A 25,032-nucleotide genomic window follows, 5' to 3' on the forward strand; every position below is an offset into this window, starting at 1 on the left:
TCATTCGTTTTGTGTGGCTTCATTTTTCCGTTGCCTCTCCCCCTCCAGGCAGTATATGTGCAGAGTTTTTACGACAACGTTTCTCTCTTTAGACGCGTCCGAGTCCGTTTTTTTCCCCGTTTTTCTTTTCCCTCTTGTGAAAAGTACATTTGTTTCTTCCTCTCCACCTGCCTTTCTCTCTCCTCCCTCCGTCTCTCCTCTCGGGAAAGACAGAGAGTGTGCTGAGGTGTTTGTTTGGGGGGCTTTTGGCGTCGCCCAGCGTCATTCTGCGCCTCTTGTCGGCCAAAATTGAGGATAGGAAGGGTTTTCGTTTGCTGAAGTGTGGGTCTGACAAGCTAATAGCTAAAACCATCCTGGTTTCCAATTCCCGTTTCCGTTAACCCAACAGATTTTCATTGTCCTCTTTGCGTTAACGCAACAGGTTTTTTATCTACGTCTTCAAGTCAAAACAACTCATGACATTCCTTTACTTCTAGCTAGCTAGCCTCCATTTTGTCTCTACCTATCATCTAAATCTCTTTCGGTGGGAGTTTTTTCATGTGTTTCCGTCTATCTACGGTGTGAGCGGTGTCTTGAAGATGGGGCTAAAATCTAATGAGCTATCCACTGGTTCTCCTCCGTTAAAGGCAATATGGTATCATAGCTTTATCAGTGTTATTCAGAAATAATCGTGGGACGTTAACGCTAAGGGAGAGAGGGGGGGGGGGGGGGGGGGTCTGTCTGTATTTTGATATTCAACTAGCTGTGTTGGCGTCTTTGGCCGCTTCATATCCAACTCCCCGTCTTTCTCTTCGTGTTTTCCTCAGCTCTTCGACGCTTCATTAAGGTTGCTGAGTATTCATACGTAAAACCCACTTGAACAATTGTAGGTCACAATCAAGACTTTTGTCAATAGCATCCTGTATTTTAACGTTCTCCGCCCTTACTCAAAAGACATCCTGGTTTTGGTGTTTTGCTTGACATTACACGATTTTCCTCCATTAGCAAGTGAGAAGAAGAGGGGAGACTAGCCATGTCCGGTCAGGTGATGTTGAGGAGACTTGGTGATTGGCTGAGCGAGGTGATGTTCGTGAAGCGTGGTGGCGGTTAGCTGGTTGGTCGCTGACCGTAGACCGCGGCGGTTCTGGATGGACGGCGATGATAAATGGGGTCGCCTTGAGGTGCTCCGTCATTGGTCAGCAGGGTTTCCTGTGTCGTTCTGATTGGCTGATGGGTGTTTTCCTGTGTTTTCCTGTATGTTCTGTTGTTGGGTTTTGAACCTGTGGCCGTCGGTGGAAGGGTTGTGTGCTTTCGTGATTCGATTTTGTGAGTTAACTGTGTGTTTCCCTGGCTGATGAGCGTTTTCCTGTGTTTCTCTGGTTGGGTGGGAGTTTTTTGACATCCTGTGTTGTCTCTGACTCATCCCTCCAGGGTGAAGTTGCCCTTGAACGCTGACTAGAGATCAGCTTAACCCTCCCCACACACTTTTCTTAACATCAACCATTTGTGGGGAATTCGCCAGCGTGACCTTAGATCAGCTTCAAGGAATAACTTTGTCCTCCTCCATCTCATTGCTAGGGAATGACAGTAGGAAGCAAGGAAGGAGGGAGGGAAGGAAGGAAGGAGGCAAGGAAGGAAGGCAGGAAGGAAGAGAGGAAGGCAGGGTGGCTGAAGGCCCCGCCTCTCTTCCAGAACATTCTTTTCAGGGATGAGATTGCGTCCCGTTGGACGACGAGAGGAGTCTGGTCTTGTCTTTCCCCGACCCCCGCCGCTGGAGGACGCTCCCGCTCCCGCTGCCCCCGCTTCCCCCGCTTCCCCCGCTGCTCCCGCCGTCCCCTCGCTCTCTCTCCCCCCGCTCCCGGTCGGATCCGCCTTCGGAACGCCGGGAATTCTGGCGGGATGGAGTGCTGGGCTGGCGGGAAAGCTGACCGTTCTTCTCATCTGGGGAGTTAATAGGGAATGGATGAGAGAGTCAGAGGACAGAAGGAAGGGAGGGAGAGAATGAGGAAGCAATAGAGAGACAGAGAGAGAGAGGAATTAGGAGTGATGAGTGGAGGGGGAGGGAGAATGAAAGAGAGAAAAAAAAACAGAAGGGTGGGAGAGATTCAGGAAGGGAAGGAAAGGGACATTTAATTAAACTAGTAGTAAAAGTACTACTAGTACATGTAGTGTGTGTGTGTGTGTGTGTGTGTGTGTGTGAGCATTACCCACCAGCCAGTGCCTGCACAGAAGGCTGATCATGAGTACTTAGTAGCTGGGCCTGAATGGTTTCCACCACTCTCTTAAACCTGCGACTGGGACCTGAGCAGAGAGGAGAGAAGAAAAGGTCTCATCACTCATTTAGCATTGGGAGCATCAGATAAAAAAATTAGGGACGCACCGATCGATCGGCTGGCTATCGAAATCGGCCGATATTCACTCTATATATGAGATCGGCGAATTTCGATATTCCTTTCTAATGGCCGATCAGGAGAGCCGATCGATGACGCAAAACACGCGACCCAATTATCTGCAGAGAGGAGAGTTGCGAGTTTACATTTAAACAAACATGTCGGCGGTGTGGACGTTTTTCAAGGTGCGCGAGGCAGATGTAACGCATGTCATTTGCAACATATGTCACTCAACGGAGCATGACCAGTTCATCAGGACAACAGCGGGAAAGAAGGCGGCGGACGGGCAGAGGCAGTAGGAGTAGGCCTACCCAGGGGAAGCCACTAGTACAGGCCACTTTAGAGAGAACCCAGAAGTATAGCAGCGACAGTCAGATCGTGGGCCACTTCAAACATTCCTCCCTTGCCTAGTCCAGATGTGTGCAGACACAAATGGGCCAGCCTACGAAAAGGCTGCAGCAAGATATAAGTACTAGGTGGAACAGCACCTTTTACATGTTACAAAGTCTGCTTGAGCAGAAACCATAGACTGTAAAAAAAGATGGCTGTAGTGAGTGTGACGTCACCCATAGGTTTCTGAAGGGCCGTTTTGAAGCCAAAAGTTGGGGTTCACAAGCGCCGCCATGTTGACATTTTTTGGAGCCGGAGCAGCCAGAATGAAGCTCAGGGTTTCCTGCAGCGCCGCAGCGCCGCCTGCTATTGGTCCGTAATCGGCGACCTGCGCGATCACTGGACAGGCGACCTGTCAATCATTTGGAAAACTACCCCGTTTTATAACCGTTATATCCCGTTAATGACGCAATTATTTTGAAAATCGCCATAAGGACACATATTAGAAGAAGTGAAATTAGCTGCTGAGACCATAATCTCTTGTCAAAACAATTTATTGACTTTATATTTTGAGTGAGAAGTTGAGCTGTGGTCCCATAGACATGAATGGAGCTGGGCGGGATTTAGAGTCTTTTTGGAGCCGACCCTAGCAGACGTTAGAGGAACTGCAGCTTTCAGCCACTTCCTTATTGGCTTCAAAATTCACCTGTGGTTTTGGCCGCGTGGCAGAAACGTGCATTGGGCGCTTACGCAGTTGATTACGATTTACCTGCCATCTTCACTGCCAGCCAGTGGGTACTGATCGAAAATATGCTATCCCTTCCTGCACCTTTTGAGGAGCTCACGAAGGAAAGGAAATCAAATCAGCTCATCCTCTGCATCTGCCGCCAATGTCCTACCTTCAATAACGGCTTTAAAACATCTCCCTCTCTACCGCCGATGCTTAGTAAGCCATAGAGTCCAGGCCTAAGCTATTGCCACTTTGTATGTATGTGACTAAATCATAGGCATAACTGCTTTTATTTGACCTTTACTGCCTGATTTTATTTTCAGATTTCTCTGCAGTTTTCTTTCTCAGGCTGTAGCCTTTATATGTTTAGTAGCCACCTTTTGCCACATTGTCTTTTCATTTCATAGCCTATGAAGAAGGAACAGTGGATTATGCTGAGCAATAGCCCATCCTGCCGACTGTTATTATGATAGTCTACATTTCTATGTTCATAAAATACATTTTGGGTCACTGATTTGTTTGAAATAAAGGCTAATTGTTTGTCAGCCTATTAGACATCTTAAAGCCAGCCTGTTAATAAACAATTGTCAATCCACCATTCGTTTTTGCTTCTGTACTTCATACTTCTTTGGGCTACTTGGTTATTAAAAAGAAACTTTTAGAATGTCGCTCTCTGTCTTCTCTCTCTCTCTATCCCCTTCTCTAAACACAGTATCCTACCTGATATTAGAGTGAAGGTGACGCTGTAGATGCCCATCTCCCTCCTCCCTTCCCTCTCCGCTCGTTCCCTCTCTCGCTCCCTCTCTCCCTCAGAGAAAGCAATGTCCACCTATAGGAAACAAGAAGTTAAGGGCCACATTTACTGTTAAAAGAGTCCTCAGTTGTTTATTCTTAAATGAATGAGCAAAAGGTTGTTGAATAAATGAGGTTTGTGCACACACACAGATCAAAAATTGTTGGAATAACATGCAATCTATTTTTAAAGTGGGTTTTCTTCTTAAAGATTGAATCCCTGCTCAGCAAGAAAAATCTGGGAATGCAGAACGAGAATCGTTCTTTTCCTCCGTCAATCAACTCAAACTGCCCTTGAGCAAGGCGTTTAAATCCCAACTGTTTCAATGGAGCTGCTCAGTGGCCAACAGTGGGAGACTGTGGTTGTACTGGGCGGCTCCCAGTTGTGAATGTGTGTGACTGTGTAAATTTGAACTAGGATATTGTTGAAAAGGCGCATGCGTGCTCAGTCAAGCTTCCCTGGATAAATAAAGGTTAAAAAAAAACACTGAAATTCTTGTTTAGATAGCCTGTCATCATAGGATTTCTCTTGTACTACAAAAAAAAAGTTCATCTTAACATTTAGTCTCATATTCAGCCTTCAGGTCTTATTATTCTTAAACCAAGTGAAAAATTCTGCCAGTGAGGTGAGATACCTCCACTTGTTTCGAATACAGTTTCATTTTCTAGAAATGAGTGTCAATATCTTCATGTCAGAATAAGGTAGACTGCACTACTATCAAGAAAATGACATTTGATTCCACAAAATTCTTGAAACAAGTTGATTTGTATTGGAAATGAGTGAAATTATCGAACCCCATTGGCAGATTTCTTCACTTTACTTTCTTTCTGTAATTTCTTCTTCAAATTACTATTTTAGGACTCAATAATAGACTGTATGACTTGTTAAGATGAAGATTTTTTCAGTTGTGGCCGCAGAGCAGTGCTTTCAAAATATGGCGTCTTTGCTGGCAGTTTGAAGTTAGCTAACCTCTCTCCCAGCAGCACATAACGTATTGCAGATGTACAACAAGTTGTTCAGGTCAAAGATGGTCAGGAACTGTAGCTTGCAACAATGTTGGAGGTAACACACCCAAACACATCCACCAGATGCGCCTATATTGTGTAAACTTACAAACTGCAGCTTTAAGAAATATCCAAAAGACCAAACTAAAAATAAAACAATACCTGGAACTTGACAGGCTTCTGGAAGACAGAGGGGCCGCCGGAGGATTTGTACTCCGCCCGGAAACTGGTCTGAGAAACCACACTGTGGCTGAGGGACGGGATCTGGAGATGGAGGAGGGGTCGGGGATAGGAGGAGAGTGGTGATGAGAAGAAAGACACAAGAAAAAAGACAAATGAAAGAATGCTGTTCAAAAGCTGACCTGATAAACATGATAGAAAATGAGGGTGAAACTCTCAGTGACAGGATGATCAGAGTGAAAAAGAGATATGGGGGAGTGGTTCTCTGCCTTTTTACCGCCACAGATGTTGTTATATGCTGATGATGCTTTTCTTTACATTTTCTTGAGTAGGATCTCAAGGCTGATCTAAGCTCACTTGTACTCACAGAGAGGAAGGCGTGGACGATATCGGCCTTGATTGAGCTGAGCGGTTTGTCTCTGATCACAACAAAGATCTGCTCCTCTTTCTCCAGGCTGATGAAGTTACCAAACCATGACTTCTTCGCCAGTCTGAAATGAACAGAAACAGGCAGGTTATGTATGGCAAAGTGGCTGCATTCACAAATTAGCTAGTGTACAACATAAACATAGACCACATGAACCAAGACTTCTTAACAGGTCTATACATATTGACACCAGCATAGAGATATGTTGTATTGATATACTGATGAAGTTCTTAAACTTGAGACTCCTTAGCCACAGAAATACAACATAGATTGGCTGCTAGAGCCCAACCAGCCTTCATCCATCAACAACATAGAGCTACATTAGACAGATACAGTAAGATGATAAAACTCCTAAATCAAAGACTTCTCACATACAAGAGTATAGAACTAGGTGAAATAGATTACTCTTGCCTATACCTCTTGGTCAGAGGTGGATAGAAGATTTAGCGACTTGCAAAACAGCAGCAGTTAGACCATGAGCATGTTTGTCGTTCTGTCTTTGCACTGCAAAAACGGCCATTTTAACATTTAGTAATTTAGTTTCATATTCACTATTGTAAATCTTATTTTTCTTGAAACAAATGAACAATTGTGCCAATAGTGTGAGATAATTCCACTTGTTTCCAGGGCAGTTTCCTATGTTTCAGGAATCTTCTAGGAAGAAGTGTCCATATCTTGAAACAAGGCAGAATAAGGCAAATCACTGCAATTGTGACAATGACACTTGATATAAGAAAATTCTTGAAACAAGTTGATTTGCATTGAAAAGAAGTGAAACTGGCAGGTTTTTTTCACTTGCTTTAAGTAAATTAAGATTTTAAGACTCAATACCAGATTAAACGACAGATTAACATGGATTTTTTGTTGCAGTGTGCCCAGTATGTGTATTACTGTTACAGGTGTCATCCATACTAAAATAGTTTTGACCCCAACGTTTCTTGCCAAGAGGCTAGGAGACTAGATTATTAGATCCTATCTCTGAATGCAAAGTATGGAGATAGTAATTGTTAGAATGGGCAGCAGACCAGCTTATCAGTCACTACGGCTAGTCTTCAACATTGCACAGATAACGGACAGATGCAGACAGAAAAACTGAGACGTGTGTGTACTCACTCTGGACTGGACTCTGGAGTCAAACTGGACATGTCCTCCGATGTAGGGACTGAAACAGAGAAAGAGACAGAGAGAGAGAGAGAGAGAGAGAGAGAGAGAGAGAGAGAAAGAACAATACAAAGAAGTAGGAGGACAAAAAGACAGTGAGACGGCAGGGAATCTTAATGACAGGGCCGGATGAGTTTTAATTGAATTGTCCTAATTACACCACAGACTCAGACGCTCCTCTCCTCAACATAGCCAAAGACCGCAGGCTAGGAAACCTGCTAGTTCCTTGGGGATATTAAATTCTATCTTGGGTATAAATGCGGAATATGAAGATCCAAATGTTTCATCGTGTAAAAAAATTACAAAACATCTCTCGTTAACCCCGATGGACAGGGTATGAATAAAGCTTTTTCTGAATATAGAAATATGTTGCTTCACCCTGCAGCTGCAAAACACATTTTAGAATGTAATAAAAGCTCAGCCAGCAGTTTGCGTCAGTTGACAGGGTACAAATACATTTTCTGTCATCTTGCAGTTTGTGTTAGTGGAAGTACTCCTGTTTTATTAAAGCTGCACCAGGCAAGATTTTGCTGTAAAAACACACCCGGCTTATCAATCTAAATCACAAAGTGGAGCTGCCACAGAGAAAAGCATCCCATCCCTGCTAAGTGAGACCCTGTAGATTCACCCTATTTTCCCAAATTAAACTACATTAACTTTGCATGTTGGTGGCTACAAATGGCAGCATGAGGTAACGGTGTGAAACTTTTGGAACTTGAATACCCAGAAATTATAGGCCAACGTGCAAATTTGGCTATTGCAGCTTAAAGAGTAACTAAACCCCAAACCCAAATCAGTGGTGAAGCCTGACACCTAATGGTGAAAAGTAGGGTACTGAACTGGCCATCTGCTATTGGCTGGTTTTAAAAGGTAAAGTGACAACTGCAGCACCGTGCAGCCTGGTGTGTGATGTTGGAAGTGAAACTCCACTCACCTTGCAGTTTGCGTCGGTGGAAGCGCGGCGAGCCCAGCAGGTTGTTCTTGAACGAGTTGAGCCTCGTCCTCCAGTGGGCCGAGCTCGAGGCGGCCAATCCCCCGCTGCCGCCCGGGCTGGAGGGCGGGGTCAGCGACAGCGAGGCCCCGCCGGCGCCGTCCGCTCTGGAGGAAGAAGACGAGGAGGAGGAGGAGGGAGGGGTGGTGGAGGAGGGGTGTTGGATTTGGTGCACGGGCGTGCCCAGGGGGGTGGGCAGCGGTGAGCCCTGCGGAGTGACCTGCGACACAGGGGGAGGGGCGGCAGAGGAGTTAGAGGACGAGTGCATGTTCTTGGTGACCGACTTGAAGACGGAGGGCGTGGGGAAGAGGAAGAAGCGTGGGATGGGGGAGAGGAGGGGGGAGGGGGAGGGCGAAGGGGAGGGAGGAGCCTGGAGGGGGAGGGACTTCATGGATTGGAGGTGGGGCCGCTCGGCGGGGCCCTTGGAGGGCAGGGTCTGGGTTTTGGGGTCGGGCGGCGGGCGGGACGGCCGCGGGGCAGTGGCGCTTCCCGGTTTGGGGTCTTTGGTGGAGGAGGTGGAGGTGGAGGTGACTTCTGATTGGCTGAAAGTGAAGACCGGGCTCTGATGGACAGACAGAGGAAGACGGAGAGAGATGGGGAGAAGGAGGGAAGGAGGGATGGAGAGATGAGAGAGAAAGCAATGTTCATGAATTATGGTTCATGGATAGGAAGGTCTCCTACGTCTAGATTCTTCTTCAATATTGGACCAGATGCATTAAACGGCAGATGCAGGAGGAGGAGTCAAACATGCCATTTTAAAGCAGCTGGTCCATAAATTATATAAATTATAGTTTATCTATTCTCTTATCTGGATATAGTTGTGTGTGTGTGTGTGTGTGTGTGTGTGTGTGTGTATGAGACAGAATGTAGTGTCTATGAAATGAAAATGTGTATGGCTGAAAATGAGACAGTATGGAGGAGAAGCCATGGCTAACGATGACAGTCTGAATCAAAGCTATCAGAGGAAAATTACACAGAACAGGAGAGACCAATATGGGTTTTTTGCTAACATTTAAATATACATAATTCAGTTGTACATAAAACAGAGCCTAGTGGTTTTAAATCTATTTTTATTTTCTGAGTCCCTTGATAATGTCTATAAGAATCTGCATGAGCATAAAATTCCAAAAACTAAAGAAATAGAATACTGATAACATACACATAATAGAGGTACCACTGATACAGATATGACTATATATTACACACACAAATATTGTACACCCTGTCACTTACTATATAGCTCATCATTTGATATAGTATTAATCCACAGGCACTGGAAATGAATGGACAGGGCAAACTGTCCTCATTAATACGGCTTTCTGTGCCAATCCCCTACTCTCCTGAGAATAATCATCTAGTCAGGTTATATAATCTAATGTACAGTACAGCAGCACTGTTTAAAGTCTGGGCCACGAGCAAAACATGGCTCAGGTGGAGATTAAAATGGGTCCCCAAATCATTCTGTAGAAAATGGTATCAAACGGTGTCAGCTATGTTACTTCACATCTCCCAAGCCCTTACAACAGCAGAATAAAATGTAGCTAATATTGCGAGGCAGAAAAATGAATCGCGATATTAGCTACATTTTATTCGTGTCGTCACATTTTTGAATTGCGACATATTGAATTTCAATATATCGTCCCATCCCTGCTAGTCTAAGTGTTCATTTGCTTGGGAGGTTTAAAGAATATTTTCAAACTATGGGTCTCCAAAGAACATTTGTGATGTCTAATGCAGTGCACTATAGCAAAAATGACCAAGAGGGGATTCTTCACTGTGTATTATGGATACTAGGATGATGTGGCTAGGTAAGAGGTACCGCCCTGTACTGTCAGCATCACTGAAGTACCTATGATCACAGTAAATAATGCACTCTGGGCTTTTATTCTATTATGGCTTTTATACAACGGGTACTATTGTGTGTGTACCGTCTGAAAAGCATTCTTCAAAGTGCCGTACATACTCCAAAATGAAAGTGAAGTAGAGCAGAGAAGAGCTCTTACTTTGGGACCGCTGCGCCGTTACATGTATATAATGTGAAGTACAGTTCAATAGAGTCGAATAGAATAGAATCAAGTAGAGTGAAGTTCTTACCCTGGGACTGCTGAGAGGGCTGGAGGACAGACCCGTGGACGCTCCACTGACAGAACGAGACCTTTTGGAGACAGCAAACAGCAACAGTCAGCAACAATCAACAGTCAAAGTCAAGTTTGTAGTTTATGATTGTTGTCTATTCTTTTTTATGATCAACACTTTATTTGGTTTTTAAACAGACATAACAACCTTAAACAACAGAAACAAGAAAACAGAAAAAAAAAAAAAAAAAAAGAGGGGGAATTATAATGGCAGCATAGGGGTTCAGGGCCATAGCAATGTGAAGCATATTCAATGTGTTAGGAAAAACAAACATCTTGACGATGTCCAATATACTCTATTAATTATTTAAAATTGTACTAATCTAGTTCTGAGTTCGCGTGACATTTTTTTTGAGTTGCGTAAAATTATTTTCCATTCCGTATCAGTAAAAGTCTGATTTAGGTCGACCTCCCAGATCTTTTTCAGGTTTGAGGCCTGTCCCTGGTGTGTTATTAGCATTGAGTAGTATTTTGATGCTTCATGTCCTACTCCAAAAGTGGTTAACATTGCTTTAAGAAGGTCAAACTCTGTTAACAGATTGGGGTAAGGCCCTAAAATTGTCAATAATACATGTCTGATTTGAAGATACTTCCAGAAATGGTTATGTGGAAGGTCATATTGTTCTCTGAGTTTTGTGAAACTTTTCACTGTGTTTCCCTCGTACAGGTCCTTCAGAGCCAGGATACCTTTTTCTGCCCACAGCTTCCAAAGAAATGTTTTTTTATCGATAAGGAGTCTCAGATTTAGCCAAATGCTGGAAGATGGGTTAAGATAAAAGTTAAATTTGAAAATAAAGGACAATCTCTTCCAGACCCATTGCAGGTGAAGAAATATGGGATGATCACTAACAGCCTTGGGTAATTGAGCAGTGGTAAAGTATACCAGAGGAAGGCTGTCACAGAGATAGCTCTCTATTTGGAACCAGGGTGGGGCTCGTTCAGAGGGTAGGGACCAGTGGGCAAGGTGTCTCATGCTAAAAGCATAATGGTAAAGCAAGATATTTGGAATGCCCAATCCACCCTGATCCACCGGCCTCTGCAGCTTTTTCAAGCCAAGTCTAGGACATTTGTTGTTCCATAAAAATTGATTACAGAGTTTGTCAAATTGTTTGAAATATTTCAGTGGGATCTTAACTGGGAGGGCTTGTAGGAGATAATTAAATTTAGGAGCACAATTCATCTTGAGAATATTGGCCTTTCCCCATAGAGATAAGAATAGAGGGTTCCACCTTTCTATTTCATTCTTGAACTTATCCAACAGAGGGACTATATTCACACTAATCAGATCTTTAATAAGGGGGGGAAACGTTATACCTAAATAAGTAATTCCCTTTTTAGGCCATTGGAACTTACCCGCCTGAAACAGTGTTCTAGGGCAGTAAGTTGTCAAAGGGAGAGCTTTAGACTTTGTCCAATTGACCCTATATCCTGAGAGTCTTGAGAATGATTTTATAATATCAAAGAGGACAGGCAATGACCTGTCGGGTTGCGAGACAAAAATCAGAATATCATCTGCGTACAGCATGATTTTATGAGCTGTCTCTCCTATTTGTATCCCTGGAAAATTGTGAGCCTTACGGATGGCAGCGGCTAGAGGTTCAAGGGCCAAAGCGAAAAGGAGGGGGGATAAAGGATCACCCTGTGCAGTACCTCTACCTAAGTCAAAATTATGGGAGATGATACCATTAGTGAGAACCGATGCTTTGGGGTTAGCATATAGAAGCCGAAGCCAGCTAATGACTTTTTGGCTAAATCCATATTGTTCAAGAGCGAGGAATAGATAGCGCCACTCGACTATCGAACGCCTTCTCCGCGTCCAATGAGATTGCTGCCATAGGACAGTTCTCACTCTGAGAAAACCACATAATATTGAGAAGGTGTTTGATATTGTCTGCAAAGCTTCTTGTACGAATAAAACCGACTTGATCGGGATGGATTATACTTGTAATAATTTTATCCAGTCGATTAGCCAAGATCTTTGAAAAGATCTTTCGGTCTTGTCCGAGAAGGGAAATAGGTCTATAACTTTTACAGTCAGAAGCCGGTTTACCCTTTTTGAGAATAAGAGAAATCAGAGCCTCATTCAGAGTGGGTGGTAAGGTGCCCTTATCCATTGCTTCCTTGTACAAACTTAATAACACTGTAGAGATTTCATCAATGTAGGTCTTATAAAACTCGGCTGTAAAGCCGTCTAGGCCTGGAGCACGCCCACTTCGCAAATTTTTAATGGTATCTTTAAGTTCCTCTATCGTAATAGGCATATCTAGCAGCTCACGCTGCTCTTCTGACAAGGAGGGGAGGGACAAACTGGTGAGGAATGAAGAGATCTCCTGAGTGTCTGCCTGCAGTTCTGATTTGTATAGGTTTTTATAGTAGTTTCTAAATATTTCATTAATTGAGGTAGAACTGGACCGTAGAGTGCCACCTTCATCTGTGACCCCTAGTATAATACTCACATTTTCCCGCTGTCTGATGTACCTTGCTAACATCCTGCCTGCCTTATCCCCTTCCTCAAAATGGTTATGCCTTGCTCTAAATAAGGCAAACTCTGCTCTCTGGGTCAATATGGAATTAAGTTCATACTTCAGGCGGGTGAGGACCATAAGATTGACTGAGGACATATCCTGCTTGAAAGTACTCTCTGCTGTTTGAATCTGCCCCTCAAGCTCCAGATATTTGGCCATACTGGCCTTTTTTTTAAAAGATGCATACTGAATAATATGGCCCCTGAGAAAAGATTTGAGGGCTTCCCAGCAGACGGTGTAGATGGTAAATTTGTTTCTTTATATAAATTAATATGGTTACGCAGAGCTTCCCTAAAACTATCATCCAAGAGCAGGCTTGAATTAAGCCTCCACCTAGGTGTCCTACACCTTTTTGCAAATGGGAAAGTAACCAGAGTTACTGGTGCATGGTCTGAAATGTGGATACTACCAATAGTACATGATATTGTAGAAGAAACAATAGCATTTGTAACAAAAAAATAATCAATCATGGATAAGGTGTTATGAGGGGAAGAATAAAATGTAAAATCACTGGCTGGATTGTTGTCTATTCTGATCTGTGTTGGGCTTGGTGCTCCAAAAAAGTAATGTATTACTCATTGCTCGGTACTCATTTCAATAGTAATAATGTTATTTTATTTATTACTCCCAATTCGAAAAAAAACAAAAAACGAAGAGTTACGATGAAAACAAACCAGGGTATGGGGAAAGTTTTTTGATAATTCAACTTGATGCTCATAGGGCGAAGACAAAAGTAAGAACTCATTTTTTTGATTGGTAACTGTAATATCATTACTGAAACTGAAACAGTAATTCGTTGTTAGTGGGAAAAGTGTCAATATTACTCTAATTTGATACCACCCAACACAAGAATCTAATATTGAAGTACTATCTCATCACAAAACAATTATACAGTACCTACATATCAGAATTTCACTTTCAACTTATTTTTAAGATACAAAATGCAGACCTCTTCCAGTGCCTGATTTCTGACGTGTGCAGGGGATGGTAACTATATATATATGTGTGTGTATGTATTATATGTGTGTATGGGCTGGTCCGTACCTCTGGCTGTGTGCAGAGGTGTCCAGGGCCCTGCGAGGCGGGGTGGGAGACCCCTGTTCTGTGACGCTGAGGACCTCCAGGCTTTTCCTCTCCGGTCGACACCGGCCGTGACGCGTCAACATGGGGGAGTCCACGCGCTTCCTGGGTGGGTCTGGGAAGAGAGACATGTTAGTGTTAGTGCGCGTGTGTGTGTGTGTGTCAGGTCACAGGTTCTGTTTCCTCTGGATAAGAGTGTCAGCTACCTGCCTAAATTGTAAAATGTAAATGTAATTTGCTCCACCTACAAACATTACTGAATGGACCTATACCCACACCACAACAATCCTGTTCAGGTAGCCTATCTCGCTTTTTCTAGCTTGGTTGTACATTAACCTGTAAAAGGATTGTTTATGTTTGTAATGTTTGTATTTCCATTTGCCAAATAATGTTATCCTTCCGCAGTCTGCAGTATACACCTAAAAATGATCTAAACCTATATTGGCTGTAAAGAGCATTTGTTCTCACCTAAGTCGTTTCTGGGCGGCAGATCCTCGTCTTCACAGCTGGGGTATCGCTCCTTCCTGTCCAACAGGAGGTAGTAGATCATCTTCTCCTGGTTCTCCCTGCAGAAAGAGACAAACACAGAGAGAAACAGAAAGAGAGAGGAAAGAGAAACACGTTAACTGACAGAACATGGGAAAAGAGAGAGAACTCATTGTTCATATTTTGATATTATAATCAAATCGAATATAGAGGCTTTGCAGTGGTGTCACAAATCTCCTCGCAACCACAGCTGGTGCCATGATGGAGGTTCATGATGACTGTGAGCAAATATAGCTAAATATACAACAACTGTGCTAGAAAAAGAGATATCTGAATTATGCTCTCTGTATTGTGAGTGTGGTCCATAACTTAACATTAGAAGTAAAAGCGAATGGTCCGATAAGGCAGATTTCTTTTCAAAATGGAGGTTAATATGACACAGTAAAATGTCTTTAGCACTAGTCTCTACCCCAAAACACTCAAAGTTATAGCTTGAGAAGAGTCAGCTCAGTTAACCTGAACAAACAGTTGGTGTTTGGCTTTGTTAGCTAGCTAATTAGCCAGCAAGCTAATTTAGCAAAGCAGATACTATTAATGTTATCGTGAAACTACTGGCCACTACTAGCAACGTAACATAGTCGCGTGTTCATAAGACAGAAACCAGATACTGTGGTTAGCTAGTTAATTAGCAAGCTGACATTAGCTCAACACAAAATTGATAGCATTAATCGTGTTACTGTGGAGATGGTTCAGTTGGTTTATAAGTAAGTTTAGAAATGCAGTCAGTTATCAGAGCTGAGAACCTCCAATATGGCCACTAGAGGGCATGTTCTGTTACCTGAGTGTCCTCCATAGAACAAACTGAAGCGACCAATTTATGTCATCCACAAACCTCCTTCACCAAAACAAAGCCCTGGTACATATAAACTCAAACTCGGCAAACACAAATGCTTCACGTGAACTTTATCGGCTTGTCTTGTTCATCGGGACTCCTCTACGAGTGTTGTTGCATTGTGGGTAGCGAAGAGCCACACAATGGATAGAAAGAAGAGAGATAGAGAAAGAGGCATTGTTGATATTGCGTCTCTTGTTCCTGCCATGCCAGAGTGATGAATGATGTAACTAATTGACTTGCCAAAACGAGACAGACAAAAGAGAACGAGACAGAGAGAGAGACAGAGAGAGAGAGAGAGAGAGAGAGAGAGAGAGAGAGAGAGAGAGAGAGAGAGAGAGAGAGAGGGATTAAATGAATGCCAAAGCAATGACTCGAAACAATTATGCAATTGCTTTTGCTTCGTTTTTTGGGGTTTTTGCAGGTAACAGCTATGGACGACACTACACTATATTTACTTAGGTTTTCAACATTGGGGCAGACCATCATATCGAGTGTTTGCTGGGTTATAGTCACTCACTCTTCGCACTGCAGGTCCTGCGTGAGCTTGACCCGGTCTCTGAAGCAGCCGAGGGAGTGCATGCTGTCCAGGACGTCAGGGTCCAGCTCCGTTAAGGACAGGATCCTCTTCACGCACACCCGGCGAGGGGGGGGCTGCTCCGGGCACGGCTCGTTGCGACCGCCCCTGATGGAGAAACATCCGTGTGTGGAGTTAGACACGGTTAGATGAGGATGGTTTAAATGCTGTTTCAGAGGCTTTTCCACCCTGCCAAGAAGAAAATCCTAGGAGAAGCACTTAAGACGTTCCTTTGGCATGAAAATGGTCAAATTTAAAGATACTGAATGTTGGCAGAAAATATCGGTTATCAGCAGCTTCAGATACTTAAACAGCCAGATTGCAGCGGGTTATCTCCCAATGGAAAGAGATCAACGTAATTAAGTAATACCAGAGGCTGTTTTTCACTGTGATTGAAATGTTTTCCAGCTGTTCTTAAAGGGAATTATCAGCATGGTTGGTACACATCTTTAACTAATCAGATGGCTGAAACTACCTGCTGTACAAGAGGAAATACAGAATTCTCCTTTCACCGTTATCTTCCCATGGATATCAGCGTAGATTGTAGATAGAGTATTTTGATGTAATTATGGAATGTAGTAAAGAGGAAGGGAAGAGAGGAGATAAGGGAAGAGGCAGAAGAAACATGAAAGATAACAGAAACAAAAACAGAAAGATAAGATACTTACTGGTACCAGGAATGTTTCTGTATTGCTTCTAGCTGCAATCAACCAAAACAGAGAGTGATGTTAAAGTACTTATCAAAATACAGATATCAAGATGCATCTTGCCATTTTTACAGTAGATTTAATAGATTAAAAAGTCTTGAGTCAAACCAGTTTTGCTATATGGGAGATAAAGTCACCAAGTAAGCAAAAAAGCTAGATACACCCATACTCATAATAATAAGTTTCGCTGTTTTTTGCTATTTTGTGATAGTTGAAAAAGTAACAAACATGTTTCAGGAATTAGTCAGTTTTTCCTGTCCTGTCAAATTTCCTATGACCAGGCACCATTAAAGTCCCCTAACCTAAAGTGTATTTGTACATCTGTATAGAGGAGACCAGGAGGCAGAACTTTGCATTTGTTAAATTAATTAGATGCTGCAGTATTAGTCAGCATTAACCAAAGAAGGGAGACAATGATTCAGTGTTATGAAGACGAAAGTCACTTAACAATTCCTTCTCTGGATTTTGGATTTGACTTTATGCGAATTGAATTGCATTATACTTAATATTTTATCATACACCATCAATGTTCTATAGTATCCTAGTATGCCCACAATATCTGCTTTACAAGAACTGAGAAAAACGCCTTATTTCCTATGTATTTTTAACAGGTTAAGACGTATTTACAGTGTTTAGGCTCAGCTCCAGTGTAATGAAACATCTTTGACACGTCTAAGACAACGTCAACTACAACTACGTCAATTACAGTAAAAAAAAACTAAAAAAAACACTGCAGATGCGTGGTTTCAGTCCCAATGAGCCAGACCTGCTGTTCTGCTTGCATAACGGACGCTAAAGTTTTGAACGGGATTGAAATCTGTCTCCTCGAGTGGCGCGGTTGCCATGGAGACAACTAGCAGACAGAGAGAGAGAGAGAGAGAGAGACAGACATAGAAAGAGAGGGAGACAGTCTGACCTGGTTTCAGGCTCCATTAATCAACAGCTCATCAGACGAATCTACAGCTCTGATTAAATCTGCTCTGTTGTAGCTGAATGACTGACTGACTGACATCCATACAGACGCCTAACAGAGGCTTTCCCTCTCTTTCTTTCTTTCTTTCTTTCTGTCTCCCTCTGAACCGCCAGTCTCTTTTCAAGCTTCACTTTTGGGTGAAAGGGAAGTGAGACCCTCCTCTCTCACTCTTGGTCCCTCCATTCCCTCTCTCCATCCACCTGTCCACCCACTCATCTGTCCATCTATCCATCCATCCACCCAGACAGACATGCATTCCTCTCTCCCTCCCATCATCTTTCTTTTTTCTTTTTTGTCCTCTGAGTTTCACGTTTGAGTGTCTGTTTCTCACTCTCTTCCTCCTTTTTCCCTCCATCCCTCATCTCTTCATCTATTCCTCTCCCTCCATACCAAAGCCGTGCCTACAAGAGGGCATCCTCTTTACTCCCTCCTTCACTTCATTCATTTGAGCAGGGATTGGCAGTCGGACTATTAAATTGGGGTGGGGTGGGGGGGGTGTTCCTCTCTCTCTCTATCTCTTCATTTATCCCTCCCTCTCTCAATCCCTCCCACTTTCCTCCCCTTCATCCTCCCTCCATACTGCCAGTCTCTTGCCAGGGTTGATTTCTATCACATCTTGAAGCGAGGTTCTCCCTTCCTTCCTTCCTTCCTCCTTTAATTTGTTACATAGCCGTACCTCCATCAAGGATTGGCTGAGTGAAGAAGTTTTTGCTGTTCTGCGTTCGTGCGTATCAAGACGCACAGAAAGCATGAACCAGCCTTTACTCACTTCCTCCCACCATCTCTCCTTCTATTGTCAGGGATGACTCCTATCACACCTTTAAAGACAAACATCCATCCTCAGATACTCTGTTAGATATCATCAATCTGTGATGTTCAGTTATTTTGTGATGAAGTGTTGTAATTTACATTTTTGGTGTACGCACTTTCCCTCAACCTGTCTCGTCTACTTCTACTTCAGTTAGTGATTTCCTACGTTGCCCAGAATGCCTTTCAACAATCCCCAGAGAAGGGGCGTGGGACTTGTAGCTTTCAATCAAAGGTGGGTGTATGGGCAAACAAATATAGCTAGCTAGCTGACTTGTTTTTTGAATATCAGTGCGTTTATGATCGTAGCCACGCCCCTTACTCAACATGTCATGTGGCTGCATTGCATTCTGGTCTATTGAGGCTACTGTCAGTGGAGAAATTGCTCTCTCTCCTCTTCTACGATGGATTTCTCCCTGTATGATTGTTGAACGTCTCTTGGTGCAAAATGGTGGCTCTAGAAAGAAGCCCTCGCTCTTTGATTTTAGATCGCTGAAACATTTTCTGCTATCAAACTCCATTTGAGCTGCGCTGAAAATATTTTGACTAGACGTCACTTTGTTATCCGTGGGAATAAGAACAATACATCACCAAACCAAAAATGGGCCCAGAAATTCAAGGTACATCGTCATTAGCATTATTTTTAACAGTGTTAAAGTGTTGTAAGGTAGATTTTTACTTTAAGCAAGCCTAAACCTAAACCTCCTCTTCCCTCCCTTGCTCCTTCCCTCCCTCCATACCGTGAGTCTCTTGTCAGCGTTGACTTCTATCATTCCTTTGAGCAACGCTTGGCAGTCGGGGGGTATGAAGTGGGGCATGTGGAATACCCCGCTCTTCACCTTCTCCAGGAGCTGCCGCAGGTTGTCATGGTCAAAGGGCAAGGCACCCTGGGTAAAGGCGGGTGGAGAAGGAGAGAAAGAAAGAAATGGAGGATGAAGAAAGAGAGCGAGAAAGAGGTGGTGGTGGAGGGGAGAGAGAGATAGCGGGATGGAAAAGAGAAAAGACAGGGATAAAACAGAGTACAGGTGGTTATGTCACTCATTTTGCAGAAACATGTAAAGACATTTCTTTGACAGTAAAAGAATGCAAGGAATATCGGAATATCTGACCAAAAATACCATGGTCGTGTCTACGCTTATGCTAACACTGCACTACCCTTTCCAACATGGCTGAACAGAGCGCAGAGTCGTATGTGAACATAAGAAATTTCATACAAATAAAGCCGAAAATGAACCACAAGTACAAATTTAAAACACATGGATATTCCTTGATAACTACAGTGCTGCGGTATAAAATTTTCTGTGGTATTTACATTCATAATCCCCTGAAATAGCCAAACATTGCTTGCTAGCTAGGCTATCGCTAGCTCGATTGCTAACGTTAGCCTAGAAGGCCGGCAAGAAATGAACGGCGACACATACAGCAGACACTCGCTTCCATCTTCACTCGCCTCAGAAGGAGAGAGACTAAAGGCTGGAGGAATGAGAAGAAAAGAGGAGGAAGGATGGGTGGAAAGGAATGAAAGAAGGAGTGGGATGTGGAGAAGGAGAGAGAATGAATGAAAATATGGAAAGCAAGGATGTTTTTACCACGAGAAGAGCGAAGAGGATGACTCCACAACTCCAAACATCTGCCCTGCGACCATCGTACTTCTCCCCCTGAAACACACACACGCAAAGACAGGGGAATTAGACATATATACACACACACACACACACTGAGAGGGCAGTAACTTACCCTTATGACTTCTGGGCAAGCGTAGTGTGGTGATCTATAAAGAAAGAAGAAGAGATATACTGAATTACATAACCAGACACATATAGAAAGGTAGAAGTGTTTGCCTGTGTGTTTGGGGCGCTGATTCATGTAAATAAAATATTCTATAGAGTTTTAAAAAAATGAAAACACCTGCTTTTTCCACAAAATAGACCTAATTTCATCTGTTAAATCCAATTCAGCCACGGTTTAAGAAAGAGGTGTAAGCCTTGAATTAACCGAGCCATCGATTGTGTAAAAGGAAGTGCAACTGAATGATGGGAAGATGTTCCTAATATTTAGTACACTCAGTGTGTATCCTCCAATTTTAGACCAATTGTTCAAATCCTAAAATCAATTAAATATCACGTATTAGATGTCACTGGAAAAGACACATTTCTCGTCTTTCATTTGAGGCCAACCTGCACATTTAAAGAACAAAATGAACACAGCTATCTATAGAGAAATGAACTGATTACCAACATGTTAAGCACTTATTAAACACTTACACATCATCTTTTTAATTAATTTAAAGAATCTATAACTTGTATACCTTATATGAACTTATAACGAATATAAAATAATCTCTAAATAGCTTACCATTACCAAAGAGCATTATGAACATTGCTGGGAATCATATGAAACCACTCTCTGACAGCAGTGTCCCTTCACCCATTACAACCAGTACTCACCCACAACTGGTTTCCAGCAGGCTGTCCCCCACTTGTAGAGAGGCCATGCCAAAGTCTGCTATCCTGATGTTATTCTTCTCATCCAGGAGAAGATTCTCTGGCTTCAGGTCTCTGTGACTGGATACACACACACACACATTGAGTGTACTGAAGTCTTTTTTCCCCAGACCATAAACAGCGGCTACAGCTATGCTTTATGGCAGTGGTTCTCAATGATTTTGGAATGATTTTGCCTTTTCCGGTTGTTTCGTTTGATTCGTTATCAGAGGAGGCCTAGCGACTGAAAACTATTTAGCATTTCATGAGGAGAAAAAAAGCAAAAATTTGAGAAAAATCAGAAAAAATAGACATGAGGATAATTTGTATAGTAGAAATATGTTTCTTTCCTATGTCATAAATCATCTTGCGACCCCCAGGTTGAGAACCACTTCTTTAGGGTATGCTGGTACATTTAGTGGACTTACATATTACGCATAAACATTTATATTGATAAGTAGATCCACTGTTTCTAAAAGCGGGAAAGTCTTGAACAGGAACTTTCTGTATCTCTTCTCTGTATCTCTTGGTTGTGTTGCAGAACTGGGTCAAACAGTAGCAGTAGCTAACTGTAGCATTTGCCAAAAAATTCCTATCGTTTGTTTTACCTCGTTTGGGACACCAAATGTGGGGCGTTTTACTAATCCTTCAGATAATGTCATGTAGCTTCTCAGTCACAGAAAAGCATACTGAACCGTCTTTCAAATTCTTTCCAGTGGTTGTCTAAACTTTCTGGTACTCTTTGCGGAAAACTCCACCCAAGCAAGTTGAAAGAAAAGCTAAGAAATATTTCCAAATATCATTTAACCCAGGGCCTATTATTTAACTGGTGTCAAAGCCTAAAGCATTATCAACAGGGTGTCTACTGTTGTGGCTTATATCAATCAAGTAAGCTTACGTCTTAGCACATTTTGTACAAGCAATATAATTCAAAGTGCTTCGCAGCATGATTTAAAAAGAGCATGAATAGAATTAGACCATAACAGCAAGTTTCTAAAATCTGTCATACATCACCAAGGTAGACATAAAAGCGAAGAACTATTCAAAACCCTTACAAAAAAAGTCACATGTAAAAAACCCACATGATAATTCAAAGCACATGTGTTTTTTGGACACATCGGTTTTTCACGTGAATTTTCCAATGTTGAAAAAATTGTTCACATTTGCAAACAAACATGTCCAAAATGCGCATGTGCTTTGAATTCACATGTGATGACAGCACGCAATGTGGAAAAAATTGTTCACATTTGAAAACTGACGTATACAATAAGCACATCTGCTTTGAATTCACATGTGGGGTTTTCAGAAATTTGTAAAAAAAATCAAGCAAGTATATGAGCCGAGAAAGTTCCCCTGGCTTCTCACGGACCATATGGAGTGATTGTGGCAGAAGTCGAGGGCGGAGATGATTTGTCTGAAGAACTTCCTGGCCTCTTTGGGGGTCAACCTGCCCTTCTTCACCAGGTAGTCAAACAGCTCTCCGCCCGACACATGCTCCAACACCAGGTACCTGGGGTCAGAGGATGGAGGGAGGAAGGAGGAGAGAAACGGAAACCCCTCAGAAACCAGGAACGTGTCAAAACCATCCACAGACAGATAACATGCTCACGGATGCCTCTTCCGTAAATGCAGACCTTTACGCACGCCTTCTATATCTTTGATGTCCTATTTTTTTTTTTTTTATCTTAGTTTTGTCTTCCCTGCGGACTCAAGGTTGTTTTTGTTCTGGCAGAGATCCAGAGGCAGCAAAGGGAGATAACAGGCCGAGGAGAGGAGAAAGATGCAGAGATACTCACAGGTATTTGTTATTCTCATAGACATCATGCAGCTTCAGAACGTGAGGGTGCTCTATTAGTTTAAGAATAGCTATTTCTCTCTCCACCTGGAGAGAGAGAGAGAGAGAGAGGGGGGGGGGGGTTGGAGTTAGAGAGAAGCAAGTGTAAAGACAGAGATGTTGTGGAGCAGAGGGAGAGAAAAAGGAAAGAAAGAAGAGAAAAGAGAGGATGAGAAAAGAGTGAGTGAAATGTAAAACAAGAAAATATCTATTCTGTACGATGATTCTGTCACAACCTCATCGTCCTACAAAGACAGAAGAAATAGAAATGTGCATTCACACAAGAAACACAGAAAATAACTCAACATCATTTTCACACATGGCAGCCAATATTGACCACAGTCGCCCAGTTTCCTCCATTTGTTGGTAAGGAAAAGTTGGCTGCAGCTTAACTTTTGGATTGCAGCCTAAAACTGCAAAACCACAGATAGAAATGGAGTGGAGTTTCTAATGGAGGGCCGCTGCCAGTGACGAATGAGTCTGTCATTTATTTTGAGCTTCTATGAAACATATAGTGCAAGTGTTTCCACTGACTTTACTTTCTGTTTCTGTTGTAAGACAACTGCATGGCCATAAAAAAGTGACTTCATTCAGGGTCACAAAACACCAACTGGCCAGTAATTACGTTGTATGGTTGTGACGTCAAAAAAAGGCAACATGATGGCTAACAAGCGAATGTTAGCACCCAGTAACATTTCATGAGTCTCCTTCATGCTGCTAATTTTAACAATGCAAGAGTTGCTGTGCACTTTTCTGCCCTACAAACATGAAACTCTCCAAAACAGTGTGGGAAAATATATACTTATTTCACTATTTCACTTCACAAACAGCTTTCTTTGTCTGTACCAGTTAGCATTTTAGCGGTGTAAGAAAAGTGGATTTTAATGATCAAATATAACAACGTAATATATGACAGGGGACAAGACAAAGTTGAAGAAAAGTTGTGACAGCAGTGGGAAGAGAAATATAACGTGATTTTTCTTCTTTCCAGACGTGTCCTTCCCCGGCTAACAGGTAGTAGCACAATGATGCTAGCAGTCAGAAAGCAGAGTAAGGCAACAGGCAACTTTCCACGGCAGTGCAAATGAGCAATATAGGAGACCGGGTATGCTGTCACGTGAGTAAGTTGTCACACTGCTCATAACTCCAAAACCAGAGGGTTTTGGAGTTATGAAAATCTTAACTTATGAGTTAAAAATCTATCAATAATATGTGTGACTTCCGGTTCTGAGGTCAACTCCCTGTTTACATGTGATCAAGGTCACCTGAGGTGAGAGCAGTTTTCTTATTTTTCACTTTTAAGTAAATAAATTGGCACTGCATATTTAATGTATCAAAACTTTGGTATGGATGTTCAAAATTATAGTTGTATACTAAGCTAACCTTGGGATTTAGCTAACATTAGCACACATGTCAGTTTGGGGCAAGTTGTCAAAATAATACTATGTGACAACTTGCCCCCCAATTTTTTTATATTGTGTATTCAGATACTGTGTTTCTGATGATAGTATTAAATGTAAGCCTTTAATGGATAGGTAATTACAATGAGGAAATTTGTTTTTGTAGGGAAGAAAGGAAGATGGTTAGAAATAATGAAAGAAAGACTGAGAGTGGCAGCACCCCACCTGATGTAATGTCAAGGGCAGTGAGGCGGGTGAGGCTGCAGAGCAAAACAACAGGCAGCCGTGCCAACAACGGCAGTTGGCTATGTAAAGCCAAGGCAGATATGGAGATGCAACTTGTGGACTATGTTACCAGGTCAGCTGACATTTATTTTGGTTTGTCTCCAAGAGAGGTCAGAAGACTTGCCTATCAGTTTGCTGTAGCACACCGGTTAAATGAAAAAGAACAGGCCGGCTCAAAGCGGCACTCATGCAACAAGGCAACTAGCCTTGTTAACTAGCTTTTTAAAGGAGAATGGACAGTCACCTCCCCTTAGTATTTGTTTTTACTTAGGCAGTAGGAAAGCTGAGAGGGAGTAGGGGAGACGCAGGAGAAAAGGTTCGATCCCAGGCCAGCAGGGGTATATGTAGCTCCAGAGGCAGGGGTCCACTACACCATCTCTGGAAACTTTGTCAATACCTAGTCATCAGTCAGGTTCATTCATAAATAAGTTGCATTTGGGTTTGGGTTTGGGTTTGAAATAAAAAAAAAAAAAATCTGAATTAATTGGTTGTGTTGTTATTTGTTGAAAAATCCACTGTGACACCTTACCCCGCATAGTGTGACTTATCCACTGATGGGGCAAGCTGTCCCACAAGTGCACACACTCTACTTAACCATTTATAAATCCATACTGAAGTAAGAAGTAAAAATCTAAAGAAAACACATTAGGTGCATGAGACTCCATTCTTTCATTCGATGTGAAAAATAAGGGACTGTGATCTATTGTGACTGAGAAATGCAAGAGAGAGTAAAAACTGTGACAACATGCCCTGGCCTCCCCTAGCCTGGGAGCTTGGGGACTGACAACTGGGACAAAGATAATGTAATTAAGACAGTGGGCTACATGCAGACAGAAATTGTAGCGAAAACATAAGGTTGGCCA

General features: G+C 42.6%; 1 protein-coding gene across 1 annotated transcript in view; it reads right to left on the reverse strand.

The window, feature by feature from the left end:
• Positions 1 to 1,681: 1,681 nt before the first annotated feature.
• Positions 1,682 to 25,032, reverse strand: part of LOC139914983 (serine/threonine-protein kinase BRSK2) — a 25,065-nt gene continuing 1,714 nt past the window's right edge. Inside the window, exons 3-20 of the mRNA XM_071903452.2 lie at positions 22,447 to 22,532; positions 22,020 to 22,160; positions 20,615 to 20,731; positions 19,905 to 19,938; positions 19,757 to 19,825; positions 18,908 to 19,054; positions 16,349 to 16,380; positions 15,624 to 15,788; positions 14,194 to 14,291; positions 13,690 to 13,840; positions 10,080 to 10,140; positions 7,929 to 8,547; positions 6,947 to 6,995; positions 5,774 to 5,897; positions 5,389 to 5,490; positions 4,150 to 4,258; positions 2,191 to 2,280; positions 1,682 to 1,920 (exon numbers count right to left, since the gene is read on the reverse strand). Coding sequence (XP_071759553.2) covers positions 1,682 to 1,920; positions 2,191 to 2,280; positions 4,150 to 4,258; positions 5,389 to 5,490; positions 5,774 to 5,897; positions 6,947 to 6,995; positions 7,929 to 8,547; positions 10,080 to 10,140; positions 13,690 to 13,840; positions 14,194 to 14,291; positions 15,624 to 15,788; positions 16,349 to 16,380; positions 18,908 to 19,054; positions 19,757 to 19,825; positions 19,905 to 19,938; positions 20,615 to 20,731; positions 22,020 to 22,160; positions 22,447 to 22,532 — 2,433 coding nt within the window. The remainder of the gene's footprint in view (positions 1,921 to 2,190; positions 2,281 to 4,149; positions 4,259 to 5,388; positions 5,491 to 5,773; positions 5,898 to 6,946; positions 6,996 to 7,928; positions 8,548 to 10,079; positions 10,141 to 13,689; positions 13,841 to 14,193; positions 14,292 to 15,623; positions 15,789 to 16,348; positions 16,381 to 18,907; positions 19,055 to 19,756; positions 19,826 to 19,904; positions 19,939 to 20,614; positions 20,732 to 22,019; positions 22,161 to 22,446; positions 22,533 to 25,032) is intronic.

The sequence above is a fragment of the Centroberyx gerrardi genome, chromosome 7 (assembly GCF_048128805.1).
Source record: "Centroberyx gerrardi isolate f3 chromosome 7, fCenGer3.hap1.cur.20231027, whole genome shotgun sequence".
Taxonomy (NCBI): Eukaryota; Metazoa; Chordata; class Actinopteri; order Beryciformes; family Berycidae; genus Centroberyx; species Centroberyx gerrardi.